This window comes from Mus musculus, chromosome 14 (assembly GCF_000001635.26).
Source record: "Mus musculus strain C57BL/6J chromosome 14, GRCm38.p6 C57BL/6J".
In the NCBI taxonomy this organism is placed as follows: Eukaryota; Metazoa; Chordata; class Mammalia; order Rodentia; family Muridae; genus Mus; species Mus musculus.
In genome coordinates, this window is record NC_000080.6 from 121,977,754 (window position 1) to 122,005,038 (window position 27,285).

At 44.9% G+C, this 27,285-nt stretch overlaps 1 protein-coding gene and 1 long non-coding RNA gene across 4 annotated transcripts in view; both read left to right on the forward strand.

Moving 5' to 3' along the window:
- Ubac2 (ubiquitin associated domain containing 2) overlaps positions 1-27,285 on the forward strand; it is a 142,477-nt gene that overhangs the window by 99,195 nt on the left and 15,997 nt on the right. For 2 of the 3 annotated variants that reach the window (XM_030247988.1, NM_026861.2), the window contains 2 exons: positions 5,515-5,562; positions 16,472-16,717. In XM_030247988.1, the coding sequence (XP_030103848.1) occupies positions 5,551-5,562; positions 16,472-16,717 (258 nt within the window). In that variant the 5' untranslated portion in view covers positions 5,515-5,550. The remainder of the gene's footprint in view (positions 1-5,514; positions 5,563-16,471; positions 16,718-27,285) is intronic. The other variant, XM_006519492.3, reaches the window with a different exon arrangement.
- On the forward strand, positions 16,727-26,896 carry Gm33473. Its single transcript, XR_874990.1, has 2 exons — positions 16,727-20,650; positions 23,091-26,896. It is a non-coding gene; the product is annotated as a predicted gene, 33473 (long non-coding RNA).

Genomic DNA, 27,285 nt, shown 5'->3' on the forward strand with positions numbered 1-27,285 from the left:
GGACACTTGTCAGCATCTCAGCATCCCTGAGGGTGGATCTGATTGGTGTTGTTTTTTTTTTTTTCTTTTTCTTTTTCTTTTTTTCCTGTGAACATAAAGCTTTCAGAGATAGAACATATTACTGTATTAACATAATGTGTGGAATGTACAGTGTGTGTAGATCAGTGTGTGTCGATCAGTTAAAGACGGTTTTCTCCTCTTTGAGCATATGAAAGGATGGCAGGATGAATCCCGAGGACGTTTGTAGCCAAAGATTTATTGACTATGCATAGCGAAGTTATGGCTGGAGACATTTTTATGACCCAGGCAGTTTCAGACTTGCTTCATTTAAAGGGATCAGCATATACATTATCTATGTTGGTCCTTTTGATTTTTTTTTTTCTTGTCTGTAGCCGAGTTCTTCAGGAGGTCTCCTCATCTCGTATCTGGTTTTTATCAATTTGTAGGCACCCAAAGCTTTTCTTTTCCTGTGGAAATAAATACAAGCATAACCTCTCCACCAGTGCAACACATTTTCTGTTTTCCATTCTGAGGGTAGGGCATCTTTAAAGTATACAGGCTGGTTTAGTTCAGCAGTCTTTTCCATAATCCAGTATCTCTAGCAGCTATCAGTATCAGCAGTTATCATTAGCATTCAAAAAATTTAAAGTTAATAAAGTACTATGTAATCTCTCTCTGCAGGCCTTTATTACCCTTTTTATTTGTACTTTTAAAGTACAGTTGGATCTCTCCACCATTGATTTTACCTGCAGTATGTTTTACATCATAATATGTAAAAACAAAATCACTTCATGTTACTAAAGACATATGCTGGAGCATTGTCAGTCCTAATTTGTCTTGGTGTTCTTATAATGGCCATAACTTCTAATAAATGAATAAAAACAGAATCAGCCTTTTCAGAAGCTAAAGTAGACGCTCATTCACAAAGCCTGAATCTGTGTCTATAATACACTGTACATATTTAGTTTGCAAAACTCTAGAATGAAACACATCCATTTGCTGATTTTTATTCCTTTGGGTACTCTTAGGGTTACTTCCTGCAGGTAATGGAGTTTGGGTATATAATGAGCAAGTAGGATATGTCTTTACAATCTTCTTGGCTTCTTGCCAGGTGATAAAGAAGTCTTTCTTTAAATTTTTGCTGTTGATAATGGTATTTTTAAAGTGAAATTCTGAGCCCCTAATGCACTTCCTATTAATAGCTGATCAATTTGACTATTAACTTGTGCCAGAGGGCCTGGCAGACCTGTATGGGATCTGATGTGTGTTATATACAATGGATAATTCCTATTTCTGATCACTTGTTGTAATTGAATAAACATTGAATCAAATTCAGAATCATCCTGAATAAGTTGAGCAGTTTCTATATGCAAGACAACTCTTTTTGCATATTGAGAGTCAATTACTATGTAAAGAGATTCTTGAGAATCCAATAGCACCATAAGGATTGCATTTAATCCTGATTTGTTAGTCAGGACACTGAGCCACCTTACTTACACTTGTCTGAGATGCACCCTGCCTTTTCTTGTTTGTGGGCATCAGTATGGAATGTTAGGGGCTCCAGAAATTGGGGTTCCTTTTTTTATACGAGGGAGAATCCAATTAACTCTTTTTGTGAACTGAAGTTGCTTGCTTTTAGGGTATTTGTTGTTAAATCTCTTCCTAAAAAAAAAATCACTGCAAGCTCTTTGCCAGTGTTCATCTCGCACCCATAACGAAGCCCTCGGTAAGTAATGAAGCCTTGGTAAAAGGTGCCACAGTCTCAGCTGGATTTGTGTCACCTAGTGACGAAGTCTCATTTTTTTCCTTTAGTATCTATTCAGAAACCTATATAAGTTTTTAATTTCTTCCTCTGTTTATGTGTTAAAAATATCCATTCTAAGATATAACCTTCCCTTTGCTTGAGAATTCCTGTAGGGGAATGAGTAGAAGGCAAGGTAACTAAAGTGCAGGCCATCTTTGGATCAATATGATCTAGATGTGTACCCTGTAATTTTCTTTCTGTCAGAGCCAACTCCTTTTCAGCCTCAGCTGATAATTTTCCCAGTGTATTTAAATCTATATTTTTAAAAAAAGATTTATTTCTTTCTTTCATGTATATGAGTACACCATTGCTCTCTTCAGACACACCAGAAGAGGGCATCAGATCCCATTACAGATGGTTGTGAGCCACCATGTAGTTGCTGGGAACTGAACTCAGGACCTCTGGAAGAGCAGTCCGTGCTCTTAACCACTGAGCCATCTCTCCAGCCCAAATCTTTATCTTCTTGTAAGAATTGAAATAAATTGCTTAGCTCTAGAATAGCCAAAGCAATTATAGGCTGCAGCTGGTTAGTACCTCCTCTTAGTTTTTGGAATTATTAAGAGTCCTTGATTGGTCTCTCCTGATTTGTATCTTTTGTGGTCTAACCTTTTGTAGACTTATTTTTATGTCCTTGATAATTAATAGAATCTTCTCTTTTGTATTTTCTCAGGGGCAATTTGTAATCCCCAACAAGGCAAGGTTTTCTTTATTTCATCAAACAGTCTTTCCAAGGTATCTGTATCTAAATCAGCCAATAAGATAACTTCCATATAATGACAAATTACTGATTAAGGAAATTGATTATGAATTATCTACAGTGGCTGTTGTAGGTACAACAAAAAATTGGCACTAGGTAGAACTGTTTCACATTCCCTGTGGTAGGACTTTCCAATGGTATTTCTTTATTAGAAAACTTCTAGTAAAAGAGAAAGCAAACCTTTCCCTATCATGTTCATGTAGAGGAATTGTGAAAAAGCAATCTTTCAGATCAATCACTATGATAGGCCATTCCTTAGGCAACAAGGAAGGCAATGGGATTGCAGGCTGCTAGGAACCCATTGGCTGAATAATCTTATTAATTGCTCTGAGATATGTCAGCATCCTCTATTTGCCAGACTTCTTTTTAATGACAAATATTGAAGAATTCTAAGGGCTGTATGGTGAGCCTCCAACTGCTCCTGGATGAGCTGTTCTAGTAGTCTTCTTTTGTCAGAGACCATTGTTCAGTCCAAAAGTGGTCAGTCAAGCACCTCAGTGGTAAGGCTGTTGGCGTTCTATCAGCGTCGGCTCCCAGTGTAAAGTTGACGTGTCGGCCTCTGCTCTGTCTTGTTTATGGGCAGTCTGCAACTGACTTTGATAACATTTCTTAATTAATTAAATTTCTTATTAGGAGCATCAACTACTTTGTGTCTTGCCTCTAAAGTTGGAGTGATGTTAATCTGTTTTCCATTGTTGTAGCGGATCTCTTCCTCATAAGTTTATAGCTATATTGGCCACACATGGCCTTAATTTTCCTGACCTTCAGGCCCAGTACATTTCAGCCATCTGGTACTTTGTTTTATCCCAGATAACGTTCCAATTCCTTGCAATTGAATATCTACCTCTTGAAGTGACCAATCTGGAGGCCAAGATTTTGGGGAGAGAATGATGTCTGCTCTGTGTCAACCATTCCTTCAATTTCAATATTAACACCAAATGTAAAATGAATTTATAATTCTAGCTAACTGATATAAAAGACACTCAATCCAGGTATTTTATATATAAGCCATAAGTCTAAATTGGGCAGGTTTGGAGCTATTCTGACTGATTCCCCAGCTATAAGGTCCCTTGTCACTTGCTTGCTGCTTCTCCTGGCCATGGTCCATCTCCTCTCACGATGGCCTCTTCCACCTCCCTCTCCTTTCTTCTTCTCCCTCTATCTCCCCTCACTCGATCCTCAAGTCCCATCTTTCTCCCCCCACAACCCAATCACAAGCTCTAGCCTTTTATTGACCAGTTAAATTGGGAGCAAGGTTCACATAGCAGCATCACTTGGTGTATGTGAGGATCTGCTTGTGTGGGGCAACCACATCTTGAGAGCCAGTACTTAGCATTAGAATATAAGCATCGTCAGCCTAACCCAGTACAGGTGTGCACTGACCTAGCTTCCATGCCAGACCAAAGGTTAAGTGACAGCAGCAGCCACAGCTTCTTCCCTTTGTGTCAACACTGGAGCAAAGTCTGCAGCTTCCTTCCCTCCATGTCTGTGTGTGTTTTGTGTGTCTGGATTACATATACAGAACCATGAGGTTTCTATCTAGCACATTGTTAGCAGTGAATCTGAGCTTTGCTATTTCAGTCTTCTGTGTCTTTCTCTATGATCCTGAAACTCCCAACCTAACCTTCCAAACTAAGCAAGAAGCCACAGGACATTTCAATCATATGGGGACACTTGGAGTGCCTTGTGATTTTTGTTTTGTTGTTGTTCTTGGTTTGTTTGTTTTTTTTTTTAAGAACCTTGAGCACACATCTCTCAGATAAAAATGTGTCAATCAAAAGAAGAAATTGTAGAAGTTGGGTTCAGTTTTTCCTCCTCACCCCATGCTCCCAGAAATAAGACTCAGACTCAAAATATATTTACAAATACTTTAGCCATATAGCTAGGCTCTTTTACTAGATCATAACTAAAATAACCCATTTATTTTAACCTACATTCTGCCGTGTGGCTGGTTACCTGTGCTCAGGTACCATGTGTCTATCTCCTCAGATATTCCCCAGGTGGATCTTTTCCACATTTGGCTCTATCCCAGAATCCTTTCTGCCTCCTGAACATCCCACCTTCCATTTCCTGACTAGCTTATAGGCCATGGGCTTTTTAATTGACAGGTGATGCATCCATACAACACACAAGATACTCTCTATACAAGAAATTTCATGAAGTCTAATTCCAATGCCCTTCATACCTCTGCATCAGTTAAAACTGTTCCCAGTAGCATACTCTTTTTTTCCCCAATTTTAATAAGTTTAATTTTTTTTAGCAAAACATATTAAATAAAACAAAACCACCACAACGAAGCAACAGAGGGAAAAGAGCCCCAAGAGAAGTCATAAGAATTAGTCCTATTCATTCACACACTCAGAGTCCCATAAAAGTACTAAACTGGCAGCCATAATATATACACAGAGGACCTGGTGTTGCCACTTACTCTTGTCTTGGGTGAACTAGAATGAGGGTTCTCACCACTGAAGAAGGGTACTTACTGTTGGGTGTGGACTTAGATGCTGGCAAGTTCTCCCGTCTAAGTGTAGACAAAGCAATGATGAGAAATTAAAATGAGGTTATCTGAAGAGCTATGGTGGATCATTACCTAGCACTGAGAATGGACAATGACTATTCTGCATTAGTAGTGCATTTATCTGTGATGTTTTCAGTAAGTCAGCTACGGTGATAAATAAGAATAAGCCTGAGATCCAGGTACTTTCCTTTGCACAGCAGGGGCCAGGTCCCACACCTGTGTCATCAGCTACAGAAAGTCTGGAGTGTTTAATGAACAGAGTCCTGTCTTATTTTCTTTTAAATAAAAAGAGTTGCCTTCACTTTTAAATTGCCTCCCTGAATTATGGTGTGCATGGTTAATATCTAACTGTGGGGTCACATGGCGTGTGTGCAGTGAGTGCTGTGGCTGGCGGTGCACTTCATTCATTTCGGTTGCCTTTGTTTTCTTTTGTAGCTTTTCACCTCTGGGTCCTACATCTGGATTGTAGCCATGAGTGGACTTGTAAGTGTCATTTTTTTTAAACTTCCTTCCCCTGATTTCCTCTCTTTATTTTTTGAAAGGAAGAAAAATAGAAAAAAAAATGTCATGCTTATAGATTGTGGGTAATACACACCCGTCTTCCTCCTTCCTTTGCCCGGGTCAGGCATAGCTCCACACTTCTTCCCTGGTGACTAAAATAGCACAACTACACAGAAAATCAAAGTCAAGTCAAAGGAGGCCGGGTTGTCTCAGTTTCCAAAAGTTACTTTGATGAAGGTTTTTAGATGAGGTTTTTTCCAGAGTTGGTTTTAAAGGGCATTAGTAGCCTAACTCATAGTAAGAGGGAGATGACAGAGGAGGAGGAGGCTGGGTGGGCTAAGCAGGGGAGCTGCTCTGCGCTCTCCACTGTGTAAGCTGCACTGTTGGGGAGGGAAGCAGGGGAAGATGAGGAGACTTGCAGGTCAGGTATGTGTGTGGCCAGAGAGGGAGGAAGGGAGCATGCCAGAGCGCTTATCTGTGCAGGATTTCCCTTCTCACTCCTATGTCCACAGCAGTTCCTTATACTTTAGGAGACATTTTGAAAGAAATTTAGAGCATGTGGCCAAGTTGGATGCTTCATGACTTGAATGTAAACCATAAATTTATGAAAATTAATTTGTGACTAGTGTGTATAGAAAATAGTTTCAATCTCTTTCTTGAAAAAAGGTCTAAGAAAATTACAGAATAGATTTATAGGACTATGCCCGACGTCAAAGGGGAACTCAGAAGTAACTATGCCACACTCTGCAGACTCTGGCACCAGCCGCCTTTGTTTTCTGAGGGAGTGATTAGGCCACCTTGAGTTGTCCTGAGCCCTCTCGTGGCTCTTTTCAAACCCCGAGTTAAAGACATTTTAGAGAGAACACAGTCATTCATTTCCCTCAGCCCCAGATTTTGATTCTGTGGATCAAGAACAAAGACTGTCTTCTCCTTATTCCATTGTTTCCCTGGAGCCCCATAACAAGGTGCAGAGCTCTGAGACAGCTGGGTCTTCCTACCCTCCTCATCCCCCCACCCCTCACTGTCTCCTCTCTCCTCTCCTCTGTTCCTCTCCCCTCCCTCCTTTCCTCTCCTCTCTCTTCCCCCTTCCTCTCTTCCTTCTCTCCTCCCCTGCCTTCCTCTCCCCTCCCTCCACCCTTGATACTGGGTTTTATTCTGACCCCTGTTTCTCCTGGAGCTCATAGCTGCCCCATGCTGCCATCTGTTACTCTTGAGACCCATGGTACTTTCCAGTCATTCTGGGACCAGTTTTGCCTCCAGGCCACGAGCCCTCCTCTTCCTAGTGTGGCTCATCCCCACTGACCGCCTGGCAGTGAGCTCTGCACTTAGGCAGTGTTATCCATCCGAGGCCTACTCCACCCTAAGTGGTGATGTTCTAAAGCATGCAGGAACACGAGAACCACCTTTTAATCAAGCAAGGTTTGCTTTTCTTTTATTTAATAACACATTGTGATGCATTTGTGTAAGATGTCCTATTTATGTTCACTATTCTGCTGTTAGACTTCTGGTGGTAAATTACGTGCTCGCTGTCACCTCAGAGTTTCGCTGTGTGACCGACCGCCAATGCTCTAGAGTTGGAGGCTATGTCTCTCAACTGTTGGTCTTTCTGGACTCTAAAGTGTTTGTTCTGAAGTCACTGTCCTTTCCAGTCTGAATTTTATCAGAGGGTATAGGTACCAAAGAATTTCTAAAATAAAATTATTTTTTTTCCAGAGGAATAAAAAAGCCCACACTGTGTTCAAAATAGAATTTCAAAATGACTGGGCATTTTAAGGAATGCACTATCATTAGTCATTCATGAGCCAATTGAATTTTCTTTCACAGTAATTATCTCAAAATTATATATATATATTTTTTTCCCCAGCTTATAGATAATACACTGTTTATTTCTGATGACTGACTATGAGCTAACTATGTATGGTTGAGCTCATATCTGGCATTTGCAAAATCCCTCACACCAATTAGTTAATTAACATAAAATAACTGATATGGGTGCTGATTGTAGCTATACCAGACATGGTGGTGCTCGTTTCCGACTTACTGTGTTCTCTTTGGCTTTATCCAGAAAGCCCACACTCTTATGATATATGTCATATATAATATGGTGAAAAGGTAAAGATGATTATACAGGGGTATTTAATTTATAAGCAGAATGTGGTGATTCACACATATCATCCCAGCACTCAAGAAGTAGAGACAGGAAGATTGTGAGTTCAAAGCAAGTCTAGGCTACAGAGTATGGTCCCATCTCCAGCAAACAAAACAAAGCAGTAGCTTATGTGAATGTCTGGCTTGTCAGACACTATCTGTGAGGTCCATGTCAGTCACAAAGCCACCATCCGTCCAGATGCCTCTTACTCAATGTGACTTCCTTTTTCCCTACAGATCAGCTAACTTCCTTTTTCTTTTTCCTTTTGGTTTTAATGCTAACTAAAATACTTCAAAAGACAAATTTCATGCTACCAGGAAGAAATGTGTACATAGTATTCGTTGTTGTGAATTTATAATACAAAACCTATGACTGGGGTCACCGCAGTGGCTTGGTAGATAAGGTACTTGCTGCCAAACCCAGTGATCTGAGGTCTCACATTATGGAAAGAAAAGGGAGAACAGGCCTTACGAGTTGGTCACACACACATACACCAAGTTATTAGCTGTATTGTAGATATATTTTTAGACTTTTACCATTGGAAGCTATCATGTATCAAAAACACTGTGTTTGGGAAATGATTTTATTTAGCTCTGGCAATTAGTATGTGGTTTGTTTTATTTTGAGGGCAAGTGAGCAGGGCTGAGGATGTAGCTCAGTGACAGAGTGCTTGCCTGACGTGCATGAGGTCCGGCTTTGGTCCTGTCTTTAGTCTTAGCACCAGGAAGGAAAATGTGTGGAAACATCGGTTCTTCTCAGCCTGTGGGTCACAACCCTGTTTGAGGGTCACAGACCAGATATCCTGCATATCCCGTAATTACAATTACCATTCATAACACAGCAGTGGAATGGTTTTACGGTTGGAGGTCCCTGCAGCATGAAGAACTATATTGAGGACTGCAGCATTAGAAAGGTCGAGAAGTGCTGGTGTAAAATGTAAATGTGTTTGTTACTTGCAGTCCTAGAAACCAGAAACCACTTGTACTTTCCAGGAAAGCTGCTAACTTTGCTTTGAGTTTAGTTCATTATAAATTGATTTTTTATTTTATTATTTTTTTTTTTTTTAGTGTTAACAGTTTTATCTCTTTTGTGTTGTTTGTTCTTACATGAGTACCCATGTTTCTGAATACATAGTCCTAGAATATCCAGTGATTAGAAGGACAGGTTGACACCAGGATGCTCTCTTACCACCTGAGCACCACCCTCTGTCGGCTGGTCACAGTGATGGGTGTGGATGGAGGGAAAGGCATTGCTAGCTTACCAGGAGCCAAGGGGAGCTGAGAAGAACTGTTGTTTGGGTCCATTCAGTAGGCCATGAGGAGAATGCCTGCACCCAGAGGGGTTTGGCTGGGCCTCCTGCTTTGAGATTACTCCTGTTCCATTGGGTTTTGTTTGTTTTTGTTTTTCTGGGTTTTGTTGTTGTTTGGTGTTGGTTCTTTCCTCCTTTCATAGTTCTGTTTAAATAAGAGTTGCTATGAAGGATGCAAGTGAGGCTTAGCATACGTGGGGTATTTCAGTTGTCTTTGGTATTTAAAATTGTCACGTGTGTACACATCTTCGTGTTTTTAATTTGTTTATGCTTACTTGTCAGGGTACACATGTGTGTGGAGGACCAAGCTTCTGCTGGACGTCTTCCTAGATTGCTCTCATCACAAATGGAGGCAGGGTCTCTCAGTTACATCTAGGTCTTGCCACTTTGGCTACTCTGGCCAGCTAGCTTGCGCTGCGGATCATTTCCACCATCCTGTGCTCCAGCTCCATGGGCTTGGAGATTTTTAGTGAACTCCTCTGGCTGTAGATCTTCTGAATTACTTTTGTGGAAGACTGAAAAATTGAGGCCATTGTGTATATTCATAATTCTCCCAGTCTCCTTACACATTAATATTTTATTCTCCTAAAGCAAATGCTGCTTACACATTGGCCTTGAAGTTCTTCTTGGGGTTCTGCTGAGAGCTTTGTGGCTGTCTCTGTCCCAGCACTTCTGCATTTCCTGCAGTTTCATGAATCACAGTAATGAGTCATCCACACTAGGATGAGCTGTGGTTCCCAAAACCCTGCTCCAACTCAGCCATGGTTCAAATCTTTATCATTAGTTCTTTTCCAAGCTATTTAAGAGCAAATTACCCAGTGCCTCCACTCGCTCTGTGTGTGTGTGTGTGTGTGTGTGAGAGAGAGAGAGAGAGAGAGAGAGAGAGAGAGAGAGAGAGAGAGGCAGTGTGCTCCTCACTGTATCTGTTTTCTGCCTTTGTTACTTGCTGTCTACAACACAGCAGACTTTATCTTGCAATCAAACAATCTTAGTGTGAAAAAGAATCTGTCTTACCCACTGTAGGCTAGAAATGTACATGGAAGCCAGATTATATCGAACTATGAATGTGGTTCGAGTTTGGGTTGTTTTCTGTGGACAGTTAGGCTCTTCAAAGCTTTTCAAACTAACACTTCAGATGGTACAAGATTGTAGCTCTCAGTTGGTGTACTTAACAAAGGAGAGGAAACAAGAGAAGAGGAGCTGCCTCAAAGGAGTCAGGTGTCGTCTTTGCAGGCTCTGATTTTCCTGTCTCTTCTTCACGCAATTTACCTTTGAGGACCAAAACCAATAATAAATTATTGTCTTAAAACCACAGGGTGGAAGTGGGAGTGAATTCTGGGACTGACCCACGACCTGTGGCGATAATGTCCTGTTTGACGATAACTGGCGCTGTGTAGGTCTCCTGCATGGGTGTGCCTTCTTCTGCTCTTCGAGTTTCCCTCTTTTTCCTGTGTAATCTTTTCCACAAATATCTCCTATAGACTGACCAAATGGGTGCAGGGTCGCAGGGCAAATAACTCATGGCTTGCTCAAGGCCTTTAGTTAAACTTTGGGAATTTAGACTCCCATATTTAATTGCTTCTCGGCCTTTTGGCTAAGATCAAGTGTAGACTCCCGTATTTAACAGGTCTTTGGAGGCCCTAAGAGAAATCAAGACTGGCTAAATCTGTAAGGTTGCTTAGCCTTCAAAGGTCCACATGGAGAATCAGGACCACCAAAGGCTCTGAGGAAACCCCCACAGGGGGCTTTCTGTACCCTGATCCTGCTGATCCCAGCTGACCCCAGATGCCTGAACCTACATAGAGAAACCACCTAATCTGTTTGGTAGTGGCAGCAGGTTCAGGTCACATAGGGAGGCAGGTCACACAGGGAGGCAGGTCATGGGGAGGCTGGGGCAAGTGGACACATGCTGCTACTGCTTTGATCTTAGAGATTTTTTTTTATTTTTTGGAAACAGGATCTCACTATGTTACCCAGACTAGCCTGAAACACATGCTTAGCACAGGCTACCCTTAAACATGCTCTCCTCCATGTGTCTACTACCATCGACCCGTGCAGATCTTGTCTGCTGGACCTGGAATCTGAGAACCTGAAAGACAGTGACATGACTGTGTGTGTCATGAAAACAGTGATCTTTTTTAACTTAGTCACATGACAGATAACTCTGAGGATCCCTGATTTACAAACACATTCTTGGGGTGCTCAACGAACCTCTCATTGACTTCACAGTCTCACTGGCTCTCATTGGCTTCATAGCATGCAGGGACTAGGAGGCTCCATCAGGGCAGGGGCAGTTTTCTGCAGTCCTCCGTACCATGCTCTAGTATCTAGAGTCCAGATACTAGTATCTGGTTCATAAGAGTAGTTGGGACATATTTTGGATGAAGGAATGAGTCTTCAGTGGGTCTGCTGTCTCGGAGCTTTTGTGCTGCAGCTCAGATGCAGGGACACGTGTGTTCCTAGGCTTGTTGTGTCGTGTAGATGCTCTTCTGTAGATGCTCTTCCGTTCTCCTGGGAAAGCAGCCTCTGTAACTGTTGTTCTTGTTGAACAGTAAGGTTCCTGAATGTAGGACTGTAGTCCACAGGGACCCTGGGATGCTGCTTTCCTGGGTCTCTTACAGTCTCTGTTGGCTGGAGAGAGGGCTCAGCACCTGGGTGTCATTGCCAGGTCAGGGTTCCTTGCCTTTGCTTGTCAAGGTTTGAGGCCCGATGTAAGCAGGACCAGTGGGCAGGTGAGGTTAACTTTTAACCAAGAAGAGCCAAAGGGCAGGTGAGGTTAACTCTCACCAAGATTGACCAGTGGATAGGTGAGGTTAACTCTAACCAAGAGTGACCAGTGGGGAGGTGAGGTTAACTCTCACCAAGAGTGACCCGCGGGCAGGTGAGGTTAACTCTAACCCAGAGTACTGATGTTTCCCAGCCAGTAAATTAAATTCTTTATTTGCCCTTGAGCCTTACTTTTTGACTCCCTTCCTAAAAGGGTTAATGGTATGAAAAACCTGTAAGTGTGCAGTTGATAGTCATGTTTTTAGTGGCCTTAAAGGAAACAATTTCCTGTTTTATGTTCTCAGACTTTTGAAGAGATACCTTCCATTGTGACCATATGGGGGCTTCCAGCTATAATGTAGGGCCATACCCTGGGTTCTTGGCCTAGATATTCCACAGATGTGGACCCAAGTGTATCTGGTTGTTTGCTCCCATGTCCTGTTTCCTAAACAGGACTCCTGGCCTCCTAGCTGAGTGCTCCATCCTAGATCTGCCTGCCCCTGCAGTGTGGGGTGTGTGCTCCCTTCTGCCTTATCTAGTCATCTGCTATCTAAGCCGTGATCTGTGCTGCTGGACCTCACCTTGATGTTTGGACTTCCTACCTCAGAAGACCTCATTGACCCTGGTTAGTTCTGGTCTGTAGCGATGCAGATCCTAGGATGTGGCCTTGATTCTAAGATTGTGTGTGTGCGTGTTTGGGTGCATTAGTGTTCCGGTGCATGCACATGTGAGCACAATTGCCCGCAGAGACCTGATGAGGGTGTCAACCTTTGGAGTGGGGCTGCCAGGTGGCTTTGAGCAGCCCTGTGACAGTGCTGGGAGTTGAACTCAGGTCCTCAGGAAGACAACTCTTACCCAAAGCCACCCAGTGCTTTGTGGATGTCAGCTGGTGCTCTAGAACCCAACTCCTTTCCCTGCTCATACTCTAATTTTAAAATATTTTTTCCAACAAAACATGGCATTCAAGAAAAACCTGTCTCAGGCTGAGGATGAAACTCAGTTGACAGTGTTGCTAGCATGCATGAAGCACATAGAAACTGGGCTTGGTAGTGCACATCTGTAGTGTTAGCACTATGGTAGAGACAGAGGCAGGGTGATCGGAACTTCGAGGTCATTCTATAGTGAGTTCAAACCACCTTGGCCTAGTGAACCCCTGACTCCAAAACACTGGGAGTATTAATACAGCATAAGTAATACTGTGGAGACCTGGGTAACAACTGGGCAAAGTTTTAATGTATTTACTGGTATCATATCTTTCCATGGAATGGGCTGCTGTGATTATCAAGTATAGGATACTCACAGCTTGATCGATTCTAATGCATTGTGAACTGAAACATTGCCAGCCCGTGTGGTGTGTTTAACTCAGGGTCATACAGAGGATCTAGAGACATGTGAACTCTTCTTTCCCATGCAAGCTCCTGCCCACATGCCCCTCAACTGTGGGATGGCTTTGCCAGCTCACCACTGGGTTGATCAGACAAGGGTGACGTCATAAAGCACGTCCTCATTCTTGCCCAGCAGCATTTTCCCACCACAGTGCTTAAAAAATGTAACCCTTGGATAGTCCCGAGGACTCTGAGGACTGGCAGACACCTTGTTATTTGTTTATTTTTATTTTGCAGGGCTGGAGACGATGGGTTCATGGTTAAGAACACCTGTTGGTCTTGCAGTGGACCTAGGTTTGATTCCTTGATTCCCAGTACCCACGTGGGGTGGTTCACAGCCATCCATAACTCCAGTCTCAGGACCTCAGGATGTACTAGACACACACATGGGGTACATACATACATGCAACAAGATACTCACACATGTAAACTGTGTGCCTGTGCGTGCGCGTGTGGCCCTTACACTGCTTTTCATTTTCCCTCTCAGGGTTCCTGTTTTAACTGGGTTTATTCCTAATGGTTTATTCCAAGCATGTGCTCATAGTATGTCAAGTTCTCTTTCAGGCTGCCTGATGCCTTTAGGAATTTCCCTCTTGTGCACTTCAGTGCATCTACAAGTAGATTGACGTCCTCTTATTTCTTGCAAACTAGTATAATCAAGTTTTCACCATTTGTTTATTGTGGGGGTGGGGATGGGGTAATGGGTGCTCAAGTTGGGGTTCCTTCCTTCCTCGAGTGAGTTCTCAGACCCACAGTCAAGTTATCAGTCTTAGGGGCAGGCACCTTTACCTGCTAACCCTTTGACCTAACTTTGGATTATATTTTAAGTTCATGTTATTTATATTATATTTTGATCACCCTGAAGAACTCTCAACTGCTGTTTCTTTGTCTGTAATCCCACTGTCCCCACACCCTTGCCTCTTCCTCTGGTTCTATGATGTGTGGCTATGGTGTTGTCCAGGCTCCCTGTATGTTCGCTCTCCATCTCAGGATCTTCCTTCACCTCATGGGAGATGGGGCACTGGGGGCATGGGGTTCAGACCTGGGTCATCAGCCACCTCACTGCTGCCTCCTACAGCCCTGGCTCTGGGCTCTGAGCTGAGTCTCAGGAGCACATCTGCAGATGTGTGCACATCCTGCTGTCACTCCACTGTGTGAGGTTCAGGTTCACACAGGCTCTCTGGTTTCACTGCACCTGGAAATCTCTGTTTCATTTTCTCCCTTATTTTGTACTATTTTGTTAGTGGAGCCACAGGAATGACTTGAAACCACAAGTTCAAGTTCCTCACTGTGCCCTCTGGAGCCTGCTTCATTCTATCCTTTGCTCCTGACTCTGCTCCAAATTGCCCTGGGGTCAGAGGCCTCCATGGGCCCCATCCATGGATGTTTCCTCACTGCTTCTCAGCTGCTGCATTTGCCGTTGCTGCCTGCTCCTCTCTGGCATTCTCCTTAAGGCTCCACTGACACCAGATTGCCTGGGCTCACCTTCACCCCAAAGCCCTTGGCTTCCTTCATGTGCCTCCCTGTGCTACCTACTCTCTCAGCCTAAATCGTGCACACTGGTCTATGTGCTCTCTCTCCCTAACTGTTCCCTTGGACCCCGAACTGGTGTTCCACCCACTCACTGTCTGTCCATCCTCCATGGCACCTTCTCTCCAGCTGGAATGTTTTGTCTTCAGTCTTCCCTGGCACCCTGTCATCCTGAAATAGGGTCCTTACTGGCTCGAGTAGGTCTTCATCTAAGTCACTGTGACTTCCTTCACAGAGCGTGCCTGACGGTCGCATGGTCTCATGTGTTCACCGTCTTTCCTGTGCACTAAGTACTAATCTTGCTGTGTGTGCAGTTTCCTTCCTTTGTTCTCTACAGTGTTCTCAGAGCAGGTTCTTGAGATACTCTTGCCTGAGTCACTGAAGCTCAGCATGGAAGTTGATGTGTTAGTACAGCCGGTCACCAAGGAGCACACTAGGCCAAAGCAGTTCCTCATGAAGAGGTTTTATTGAGAGGGAGAGACAAGGGAGTGGCAGAGAGAGAAGAGGAGAGAAGAGAGCGAGAGGGATGTGTTCTCCCTGTTTATATGGAGAATGCTGTAACACAAGTAAGGGTGGGAGGTGAGCCAAGTGGGTTCTGGGATATGGTGGTCGTTGGCTTGGCAACTGGTCTGCAGGTCACAGGTTGCACTGTTAACTCCTAGGTTTGGAATGTCCCGGTGCCAACAGTAGTGCGTATGTAATCCCAGGACTCAGCAGGCTGAGGCAGGAATATTGCAAGCTCCAGGCCAGCCTGGACTACTTATAACATGACCCCGTCTCAGTATAACAGCAAGAACAAACAAATAAATATTATGGAATACTTTTCTGGTTCTACTAAAAAGGTCATTAAACTCTTTTGTCTAGTGTGAATACTCCCATCCTAAAAGTTAGAGTCAAAGTCTTTTTTAAATGTATTTAGAAGAATATTCATGGTCATTTTTATCCAGAAAGCAATATTGAGGGGTTTTTTTTATCCATATAAATGGCTTTAAAGATAAAAAAATTAGATTTGTTTGTAAAAAGAAAAATATTTTTACAGATGTATTAATTGCTTACTAATAGTAACACACAGCTAAACATCTAGGGAAATGTCCGTACTTGAGCACTGTGTGAGTAAAGCCAGAGTTTGAGGCTGTTCTTCTCGGGTCAGGTGTCTCTCTTGTGGCCATCAGACAGTGATGGTGCCACAGAGTTGGCACAGTGTGAGACTGTTTAGAAAATCAATCTGTTTGTGGATCTGATTTTTTTAACTTTAGGGGTGTGTGTATGTAAGCTTGAAGGTCAAAAGCCTTCCTCGGGGTGTGTCATCCACCTGGTTCCTTCAGATGGCTCGCACCTGCACCTGGTCCCAGCTGTCTCAGCCCCCAGCGCTGGGGTTACAAGCACATGCAGCCATGCCTGGCTTTCACCTGAGTACTGGGTTGTTGAACTCAGGTTCACAAGCAGCCCAGAAAGCACCAGAGTACAGGCTATCTCCCAGCCTCTGGATGTCTTTTAAAATCGAAACATTGATCCTTAAATACTGTACTTGTAGTTGTAGAGTAAAATGGTCAGGATTTTGCAAACTCCAGATGAATACGTTTGTTTTACCAAGTAGGTTGAATTGTTTGTACTGTTTGATGTCTGCTACTTGATAAGACTTAGTGATACTGCTCAAACTAGAAGAATGCCCTCTGAGATGATTGATTCCTTGTTAATACTCCATGACATTCTTGCTTGCATTTGAATAACCAGTTGGATGTTTCCTTGTAGATCTCTGGCATGTGCTATGACCGCAAAGTGCTCCAGGTCCACCAGGTGCTCCGCATCCCTGGCAGAATGGCCGAGTTCTTCTCCTGGGCCCTTGAGCCCATCTTCTCATCTTCAGAACCCACCAGCGAGGCCAGGGTTGGGATGGGAGCCACCGTGGACATCCAGAGACAGCAGAGGATGGAGCAGCTGGACCGGCAGCTGATGCTCTCTCAGTTTGCACAAGTGAGGCGTCAAAGGCAGCAGCAGGTAAGGCCCGCGTGACCGGAGGTGTGCGCTTCCTCCCGCTGTGACGAGTGAGAACGTGTGGTGGCCTCCGCTTCAATCCTGTACTTCACACTGATCTTTTGATGTGTTTTCTGGAGAAGGAGAGTGCAGGTCTGTCAGGTCGCTTTTGTTAGTGTCTGGGGTTTCTGTTGTTTTGTTTTTAAGGTAACAAAATTACAGCCGAACAGTTGGTCAGATTGGACATTCATATCTTTAGCATTATTTCTAAGAGAAACACCGACCTAGTTAATGAGATAGGATATTTATCAGTGTTTGTAATCTTGTCAAAGCCACAATGTCTTCCTGTTGAAAGTGCTAGTCATGTGCCATGGAAGGGGAACAGGGGAAAGTTGTATGATTTTCCTTGGCTAAAGTGAATACCAAGATCAGAAAACCTTAAGGGAACAGCCAGTGACTACATCATATAAATGCTGTGTTTTCATAGATGAGCCCGCAGTAACCCGGAGCCATTGCACAATTACCTACAAATACTACTTTAGCCAAAATTCTGACATGACACTTGTCTTTCAAGGGAGACAGGGAAAGGGGAAGTTGCTCCATGCCCAGCTAAGACTTCCTGATCTGCTTTTCCTCGCACACTGTGACCAGCACATTGGACCCCTCACTTCCCACTTCCTCCTTCATCTTTTGGGGTGGTGAGAGATGCAGAATTCTCCTGCCATCCTTCTATCTTGCCTTCCCCAGGTAAAAGAGGTGGGGCTTCAGGACTCATGGTGGCCTCGAGTATTAAAGTCTAGTCTGCCGTCTTTGGAATGTGGGGTCCAGGGTTTGTCTTTAGGGGGAGTAAGTGATAGAAGACAGAGACCTAAGTTGTTCCTTATAGCCCTGTTGGACTTGGAAGCAACTGGAGCACGTGACACAGATACCCATGACATGTTCCATGATGGCTGGCATGTGCTCTTGTGAAGAGACCAGAGGTGGGGGTGGAGGTGGCTTACAGACTCACTCGTAGGTGTGAGAACCAAGAGTAGGGAGCTGTGTGGGAAGGATTCTGGCTACAGTCAACAGAACTGAAGTGAAGCCTTGTGATTGACAGGAGGGAAGCAGTAGATCCTACAAGACCCCTGAGAAGAGTGAAAGGATGGGTGTGGTGTGGTAGCATAGAGAACCCAGCAGAGCCTGTTTGTGCAGACTTCTTGGCCTCTCTGTAGCTTCCTCCCCTCCTGGGTACCTGATAGGACCATCTGAGATAAGAGTCTTCAGAAAGAGGAAAGAACGCCTCTGTTGGTTCTGTGGTGTGCTCTGGGTGAGTGGGTTTCTAGTCTCTGTGACTTGCCCCAGGATGAGATGGTAGGAAAAGGCTAGAGAGGTCTTGCTTTTGAGGCTTCCAGGGTCCTTCAGTTCAAATTACACAGTGTGCCAGGGTGCCCGACTTTGAGGTACTTTGTTCTGAGCCCTAATCCTCCTTTTATAAGGAAACTGTTCCTTTTGGATTAGGGTCCACCTAATGACCTTACTTTGCCATAATTAACCCTTAAAGGCCCTATGTATCATCAATACAGTTATGCTGAGGCAAGTCTTCAGCATACAGAGCCATGACTCCAGGTTATCAGTGCCCAGTGTTGGCACTAAGTAGCCATTTCTTCTCGAAGGTGATAGTGTATCCAGTTCATTGCTGTCTGCTCATAGCAGACTAGATATTCCATGATGGCAGTAGCTAGATCATCCTGGGTACACAGGGCCCATTTGTAACCTCCATCCATGTCATCATGGCTACTCTTCCTGTGCTGGTACTGAGATAGACAATAATAATGTTGCCGTCATTCTGTCTATCTCCTGCGTGTTGCCTTTTCTATGATGGACGTCCATGGTAGGAATTAGCCTGAGATAACAGCCACCACACTTCCAACATGTTCCTCTATCTGTGTACACTTGCCTTCCCTCAGGTTTCCTTGGGCCCTACCTTCCAGTCTCCTGGATGACCAGCCAAGTCATTGGCTATCCCAGTAAATCCGAATGCTGCATTTTATTACCCACAAGCCACTTCTCTTTACACTAAGTAGATGACTGAGGGCGTTAACCTGCTCTGCCCATGGAAGACTTTAACCTAAGCACTGGAGGGGCAGAGGTAGCTGGGTCTCTGTGAGTTTGTGTGTACAGCCTGGACTACAGGTGAGTTCCAGGATAGCCAGAGCTACATACACAGTGATATCCTGGTCTCAAAAATCCAAAACAAAAATAAAAACAAACATACAAATCCCCACAAAGCCCATGAGCCTATGAAATGTCAGATACTGGCCCTGGTAGCAACAAGCCAGACCCAATAGCAAAGTGACTATGATCCACTGGAGACACAAGGCTGGGGGAGCAGTTACCGTGTCTGACCCGCTGCCCTCAACGCTGCCCTGACTGAATGTACAGATGACAGGCACATGCCACAGAAGGACACATTGAGTACTAAAGCCAGTTTTCAAGTCAGCCAACCCGAGTCAAGCACGCAAGCATTTCTGGGTCATAACTACTTGAAGAAGACTTGTGAAAGGCCAAAGCACATCTGGCACTCTGCCACTTGTCTGGCCTCATGAAGTTCCTCATAGACTGACTCTGTCCAGATGAGTGAAGCCCCAAGAGGCATCACACAGGCTACCGCTCTCCAGGCTGCAAAGCATGCAAGAGCTTCCCAGCTAACGCAGACCCTCTCAGAATCCTGCCAGAGGGGCCGCCTTGGCCTCCATCTATTGAAGCGCCTTCACCAGTAGCCCCATGACAGGAGGAGGCTCCACTGCTCCTCATAAGCATCTGCTCTTCCTGCAACAGCTCCTTTCCTGGCTACCCTGTTCCTGAACTTCCTGCTTTCTTCCTAGCTGCTTCAATTTCTTTTTATCCTTTTTGTCAGCCTAATCACAGACTTTTTCTGTCTGTCCTGACTTGTTTACAGCTTGACCTTGCAGGACATCTGTGTGTCTTTTTATTTATTTATTTATTTATTTATTTATTTATTTATTTGGTTTTCCGAGACAGGGTTTCTTTGTGTAGCCCTCTGTAGACCAGGCTGGCCTTGAACTCAGAAATCCGCCTGTCTCTGCCTCCCAAGTGCTGGGATTAAAGGTGTGCGCCATCACTGCCTGGCCAAGGCATGAGCTCTTGAAAGGACAGAACTATGGGAACTTCACTCACTTGTGCCCTTTTGGACACTAATACAGCATACTGCCCTGTGTGTGTGCAAGAAGCTGCCTGAGCTACTTCCAGAAGGTAAAGCAGTGGTGGGGTGGTGTCCCTGCTAGACCCTGTGCAGCGCTGGGGCATGGCACCTCTGCACAGTGTAGTGTGTGGAGGAATCTAGACAAGGCCATCAGGTGGGATTGCAAAGCCCAGGGGAGGGGAGGAAGACTAGAGTCCCCAAACAACTGTGGGACATCAGGGGATTGCATTTGCTTAAGAACTGAGAGCTATAAGGAGTGATAGTGACAGATGAGGTGTGGCCACCCATGCTGGTAATCCAGACACAGGACAGCCGTAAGTCATAGGCCATGGAGTGGCCTGGGCTCCTGAAAGCTTACCCCTGGGCTATGAGTAGAGAACCTGTTTGAAACAAAAATAGAAAGAAAAGAAAAAACACACTCCCTGGTGATCATAGCCTCCCAGCCAGGGGAACCAGCTTTGAGATGAGAGACCAGAACTTTCCGTTAACCCCTAATATTTCCATGGGCAAAAAGGCTGAAGGGTGGGCTAAATACCAGTGGTGTTGATTTCATCAGTTGCCTTTATAACGTTTCCTCCCTAAGAACTCACAAGGACAAGATTGTCATAGTGTCTACATAACTGAACACGTGAAGGCTCCTGGAGGCTGGGGCTCAGAGAGGGCTAGGCCTCCCATTGCTGTGCTCTTCAGTGGGGAAGTGTGTGTGCAGAGTGCCCTGAGGACGTTTGCTGGGCAGACAGTTGGAAGTGCAGGTAAAACTGGGCAGGTGGGAGCAGCCTGTGTAACTGCTGGGTTTGTGTTTAGTTTTGTTGTTTTTCCAGACAGGGTTTCTCTATGAGGTCCTGGCATTTGCTCTGTAGACCAGGCTGGCCTCAAACTCAGATCACCTGCCTCTGCCTCCTGAGTGCCTAGATTAAAGGCGTGCTCCACCACTGCCCTGGCTGAGGGTTTTTGTTGTTGTTGTTATTGTTGTTTTGTTTGTTATCTAATTCTGTGAATAATATTTGAATTAAGTTTCAAGACTTTGAGTGCTGTCTCCTGGAGAATGGCTTTGTGTGTTAGGAAGTTCCCTCTCCCAACCCATCCCCAATGCATTAAAAGTGTTGTGTTGACTGGTGTGTGAACATGTTAAGGCCAAAACAGTTTTAGTTTTTCTTAGTTACACCCACATGCTCACAGTATGAAGCATAATCAAAATGAAATTTGCTTTTAGGGAGACAGCTGTGAGTTACAGGTGATCTACACACAATCCAGTGGTTGTCATGGGAACAAAAAAGATAGGCTAAGAGTTGTATACCAGGAGATCTCTGGAGCTTTACTATCGTCATGCCATGGGCAGCAAGAGTTTGCCTCTTAGAAAGTAGGGGCATAGTCCAGATTGGGAGCTAGCCTCTTAGTCAGTACTCCTAAAACCTCCAACTTCTAGAACAAAGCTCACCACCATCTGACTTGTTGGCCACCCACCCGTCTTCTGAACAGTCCAGAGTTTTGTGTTGTTTTTTTTTTTAATTAATCTTACTATTATGTCCTTACATGATAGCCTCAGTTTCCCCACCCACTTCTCAGAGCCTTAAATACTTATTACATGGCCTTTACCATTTAAAATGTGTAATGCCTGCCCTAGAGGTACGTAGCCAGCACTTTCCAGCTCAGTGTTTTATAGGAAACCTGAATTCTCTGCTCTGCACACTCACTCGTATGGACTCGCTTGTTCTCTGTTCACTATGGATCCCTTGTACCAGCACACGCACTGGAGAGTAAGCCTTACCCTCAGCTACTCTGTCTTAGGATCAGGAGTAAGTGTTTTGTATAAGCCTGCTGGGAGACTTGCCAACACAACAGAGGAGTTGTTGGTGTCAACGTGCTCCATGCTCCGTGTACTGGGCCTCCCGGTACTTCCTGGTTGCCTGCCACCTGTTTTGGTAATAAGTAGTCGTTATCCAAACAAGGACAGGTGTTAATGCTACCACAAGTGCATAACCATCGTTCACACGTGCAGTTCAGTGATTTCCTCTGAAAGAGGTTGATCTTCATTAGCTACATTCTCTCCCCCACCCTTAGGAAAATTCTGTGGCTGTGAAAATTGTTTCTCTCCTCATCTCCCCTCAGCAAGCGTTGTCAGGTACCATGCACCCTGCACAGTGACTCATACCTGCCTTGCTCGGTGTGACAGTTATTTTCATTACTCAGTATTTGTTACTTAATAGATATTTCTAGTGGATCCAAAGTAGTCTGTTGAGTATTTTCCCACTTGATGTATACAGGTCACTAATTCTTAGTCACAGAATTTTGCGCCATTACCATAATCATGTAGAACATTGTTAGTATCCAATTAAAAACTGTGTCCAGAGCAGTGAATACATGTGATGAGAAAACAAAAGGAGATAGCAGTTGTGGGGAAGAAGGAAGCCAGAGATGGGTGGCAGAGGATGGGGGAGGGGCAAATAAGAACCAACTGTGGTGGTACATGTAGATGAAGAAATCCATATGAAACCATTATTTTGTATGCCAACTTTAAAAGTTAATTTAAATGTTTTTTTAAAAAAGAAGTTTGGTTTCTGTTGACAAACACTCCTGAGCCTTCCCATCTTCCCGGCCCACTCTGTCTCTGTAAATTTGCCTCATGAGATGGTCTAGGTGAGTGGAGCCTGCACCAGCCATTGTTGGACTGGCTTCTTCCACTTGCCTTCACGTTTTCAGAGTTCCCGTGTATTGCAGCGTGTGTGTGAGTTTTGCGTGTTTTAGAGAGCAAGGCCACTGAGTACAGCTGTATGTTGGCAGGTGCCATCCTTGTTCTTTCTGCCACGTGGCTACTTACTTGTTATCAGAAGCTTCTGTCAGCTCTTGGCCTCTCTGGCACAGCTGTTTTCATTGGCATCTTTTCCACACAACATGCAGAACCATTCTCTGAGGAGAGCTGTGAACCAGGCAGTGTGTCACCTCCTGACCTTGATGTGGCAGGAGAAAGAGGCAGTCACAGTAAAGTGTCAGGATCAGGCAGAGGTGACAGTGATTCCTTTACCTGTGTGGACATCTCAAGGTAACCCTGGGACCTGATGGGAACAGGCCCACACAGGTCTGAGTTCAGGTGCCGCCATGTGGGACAGCGTGCACGCATTGCTCTTTTACTTTTTGATGTGATTTGATTCGAGACCAATTCTCATTAAATTGCTGTGCTTCTTTGTCAACAAGGCCCAACCAGCTAGAGCCGGTTCCTTTATGACTCTTCTCCCTTGAGCAGGTAAGTGTGCAGTGTCAGATGTGGGTCGATAAAAATCTGCAGTGAAATGAAAACGAGATGCAGGTCTCTGTTTTCAAGTGAAGCCAAAGCTAAAAGCTGCTGATGTGGATCCGCGCCTCCTGTAGAGGCGGCTGCCGGCCTCGCGGGCTTGTCAGTGTTCTTACTGGCCTTTTTGATGAAATTCAGCCCAGAATGATAGGATCAATCAAAATTCTAACACTTTTCCAAGCCTGACTCATTAGGTGACATTCATGAAAACCATTTCTATTTTCCATTCTGTTTTGGTGTCTTCATGAGAAAGAAGAGCACTGTAGAGTCTCATGAATTTAAGAAGACAGGTAAATGACAACACTTCTCTTTGAAGCTATAAAAGTGACAAGCAACTCTAATTCTCTGCTGCGTTTTCTCCTTGACTCATTTTCTAGTTACTTTTAGACCATAAGTGAGTTTGTAGGTGAGACACAAAGCATCTAGTCTACTCTCTCTGTAGGCTAGAGAGACCATCCCTTCTCTTCGTGCCAAAGCCCATCTCCATCAGTTCTCAGAGACAGAGCATACTTGTAACTCCCCTCAATTGAGAAACCTGGGATTTCATGGACCTCCACTATTACCCCAGCATTCAGAGCCCTCTAGTATGCAGAGGGTATCAGATAGCCAGAAGCCCAGAATTTCCAGAGTGGTAAGCCATGACCACTCTTCAGAGTGTAAAACAGGTTTTCCAAGCAAGGTATGCTGCAGTCTTCCTGATGAAGTGATGCGCTACGTGTGCACACATCACGCTGCTTCCAGATTGTGTGCCCATGCTTTGTGCTTCAGCTCATCACTGAGACGAGAGAGACCACTTGCTTCTCTATGTGCCTTCCTTGAGTGGACACTACCCATTGCTCTGATCTCATAGGATAGTCACCCAAGGAGTTCATGTCTCCTTGCAGACTGTCCTGGGTTCTGTAATGCTCACAAAGGAGCTTGAGAGAGGGAGACATAGGGGACATGTCCTCTGTGTGCCTGGGAGCCCAATCCACAGCTACTATGCAAGGCTGTGAGGCTCCTGCTCTAACAGAAAAGGCTCTTTCAGAAAGAAAACTGCTCTGCTTCCAAGATGCTCACGGTGCCTAATGAAGAAACGCCCAATCAGCTTAAGAACCAACTAGTTTGGTTTGCTGTCGTCCACATGTGGAAACCCAGACCCCAGGTTTTATTCTGTATGGAATCAGCTCCTTGACTCCATAGAACCTGGCCAGAGATGGGGAGGAAGGAGGACTTTGATGAGTGAAACTGATATGGATGTGAAAGAAGAATTGGGCCTGCACAGAAGAAGGGGAAAGCCCCCAGGAAATGTGGGAGCACAATGCAAGGAGTCAGACCATTTGAGTAAACTCATGTCTGCTTACGGGGTACTCAGTAAGGAAAGCTCTGGGAAGAGGGGAGACATGGTTTAGGATGGGAACCGTGAACCTCTAAAGCAGGACAGACGTCTCAGACACTGTACTGCCAGCTTTCCGTTGTGGTGGTGTTACTGTGGGAGGCTTGAGTGCAGGCCGCCCACACTGGTGTGCAGATTAGATTGGAGAAAGTGTGAATAGCATCCGTGTCATCAAGAAGCCACCAGCATAATCTCAGAGTGGGACAACAAAGATGCCAGTAGTGGCAGGCCCACAAAAGAGGAGCAGATCATCCCTGAGAGCTTGGGGGGGGGGGGCGGAGACTACAAGGTATCTTGCATTTATCAGGGGATTTATCAGGTATTTTGTCTCTGAATCAGAGGGGAGGGGGAGGGGAGACTACAAGGTATCTTGCATTTATCAGGGGATTTATCAGGTATTTTGTCTCTGAATCAGAGACAAAATGTTTATGACTGAGTTTGCAGAGACATTGAAGCTGATATAATCCATTGTTAACCCATGGTGAAAGTGGTTCCATATCTCAGGAGAGAGAGCCATGATGGGTATCGCAGCCCTTTCAGAAGAAAGGTATCAGTGAAAACAAGCGGACCTGGGTACCTGTCTACAGGTGCAGTGCTGGTTAACGAGTCCTTGGCAAGGGCTGCCGAGCTCCATTCTGCACTCTATAACATAGCTTCCCCATACCTCTGTACCCTCCTCGGTGTACTCTTGTTCCTAGTTCAGTGTCTGAAACACTGCCGTGGCCCCAACACAACCAATGCAAAGAAACAGGCAAGGCCTGTGACCGAGCAAGAGAAGCCAGAGGCATGGTTAAGGATAGTGATGTTGCCAGAACTGCTTCCCCCTGAGCCAGACTCCAAGTCTGAGCAGCAGGACATGGAGTTCCTACCCAGCCACCACAGGGCTTGCTGGGAACATTGGGCAGTTTGAAGACCCTCAGCCCAAAGCTAGTGAGCAAGATAAACCATACCAAACCTGAAGCTGAGAGCCATCACAGCTGTGCGGGCTTCCTCCTAGGTCACCCTAACACCTGCCAAGCCTTGTTCCCTCCCACCTACTTTTCAAATAATACATGAATTGCTAGTTTGTGTGTGTGGTGATAGAGGTGGACCTTTGGTTTCTTCTTTTTTTCCCTACCTTTTCCAGGGAACGCCTGTTGAAGCCTTGGACAGTGCTTCTCTTGTCAGTTCAGGGTTGGGTGGGCTACCCTGCACCACCTCAGTGTCAGTTGGTGGTGTGCGTTTGTCAGCTCAGCTAAGCTCTTTGGGGAAATAGTTGGCTCTCTCAGTGCAACCCTGCTTACCTGGCCCCTCCTAGGATAGTCAGCATGCTGCATACCAAGAAAGGAAGCTGAGCATGCCAAACTGCACTTCCCCCAGAGGTAAGGAAGCAGCAGGCAGTGACCATTAACCCCTAGCCTGAGGAGCTGACCTGAGGAGCTAGCCTGTGGCTTCACATCACCTCCACAACCTCCTACCTCGGTTCTTAGGTTCTTCATGAGAGGATAGGTTCCTCTGTCCTTCTCTGTTTCAGCCTCTGTCTGCTCTGTGAGCCTCCTTCCAATCCAGCCCTCTCAACCCTTCCACCACACCTGCTTTATTAACCTACCACCTAATTTTACTGGTTAGTAAACCTAGATCTTTGTCAAGACAGCTCCATGTACCATAGCTCAGCAGAGCACTTTACTGTGTGTTTGTCCATTTGTTTATCTGTGCAGTGGGTGTTTCCCAAGTATCTAACTGTGCCAGGTCTACACAGAACAGAGTGGAGTCTCAGCCCTGGTGGAGTGTGAGAGTCAGGCCAGTCACTGTGCAGCTGAAATGTGCAGAGTGCTGACTTAGTACAGTGAGACCCTAGCCCCACTTAGGGGATCACAGGCTCCTACTGTGAGCCATTGGGAAACATGTTGATTGTCCTGAGAGTGCTGTGGACCTGCTGACTGTCAGAGTGTGGTTTGTAGTATCTGGGAAGACTTTGTGTGTGCCACCCTTTAATTCTTCATTTGTTTTAAAACCAGATAGAACAGGAGCGATGCCCAAGCAGATGCAAGAGTGCAGTTCCCTTCTTCTATCAGTCAGGGCTTTAGAGTTAGCAGCCAGGGCCTGTGAGGAGCTCAGCAGGGGCAGGCACTGCCGCTAAGCCAGGAAACCAATCCTATGTGCTCTCTGACCTCCACATTCATGCTCTTGTGTATGTGCCCAAATTCGTGCACTTGTACACACAAGTGAAATGAAAAATAATCTTTAAAACATTAGGAATTAATGTATGCTGTTCATTAGTAAGGGTGGTTTGTTTTGTATTGTATTATTTTTTTATTTTTAGGGTTTTGTGTGTGTGTGTGTGTGTGTGTGTGAGAGAGAGAGAGAGAGAGAGAGAGAGATTTGGTTTGGTTTGGTTTTTGGTTTTTTGAGGCAGGGATTCTCTGTGTAGCCCTGGCTGTTCTGAACTCGATTTTTAGACCAGCCTGACCATGAACTCAGAGCTCTGCCTGCCTTCTGGGATCCTGCGTGCTGGGATCAAAGGTGTATGCCACCATACCTAGCCACAAGTGTTTCTTTATGGGAAGTTGAAAGATTTTTTAAATAGAGGAGGGGCACATTAAAACTTGTGTCCCTATCCTGCCCTACAGATTGGTCTAGCACAGAGCAATAGAAAGAGAGAGCTTCAGATACTGCTTACGCTGTGAGCAGGTATAGACAGCACTCCCTGGTTGGGACATGGGAGGAAATGGGATTGAAGTTAG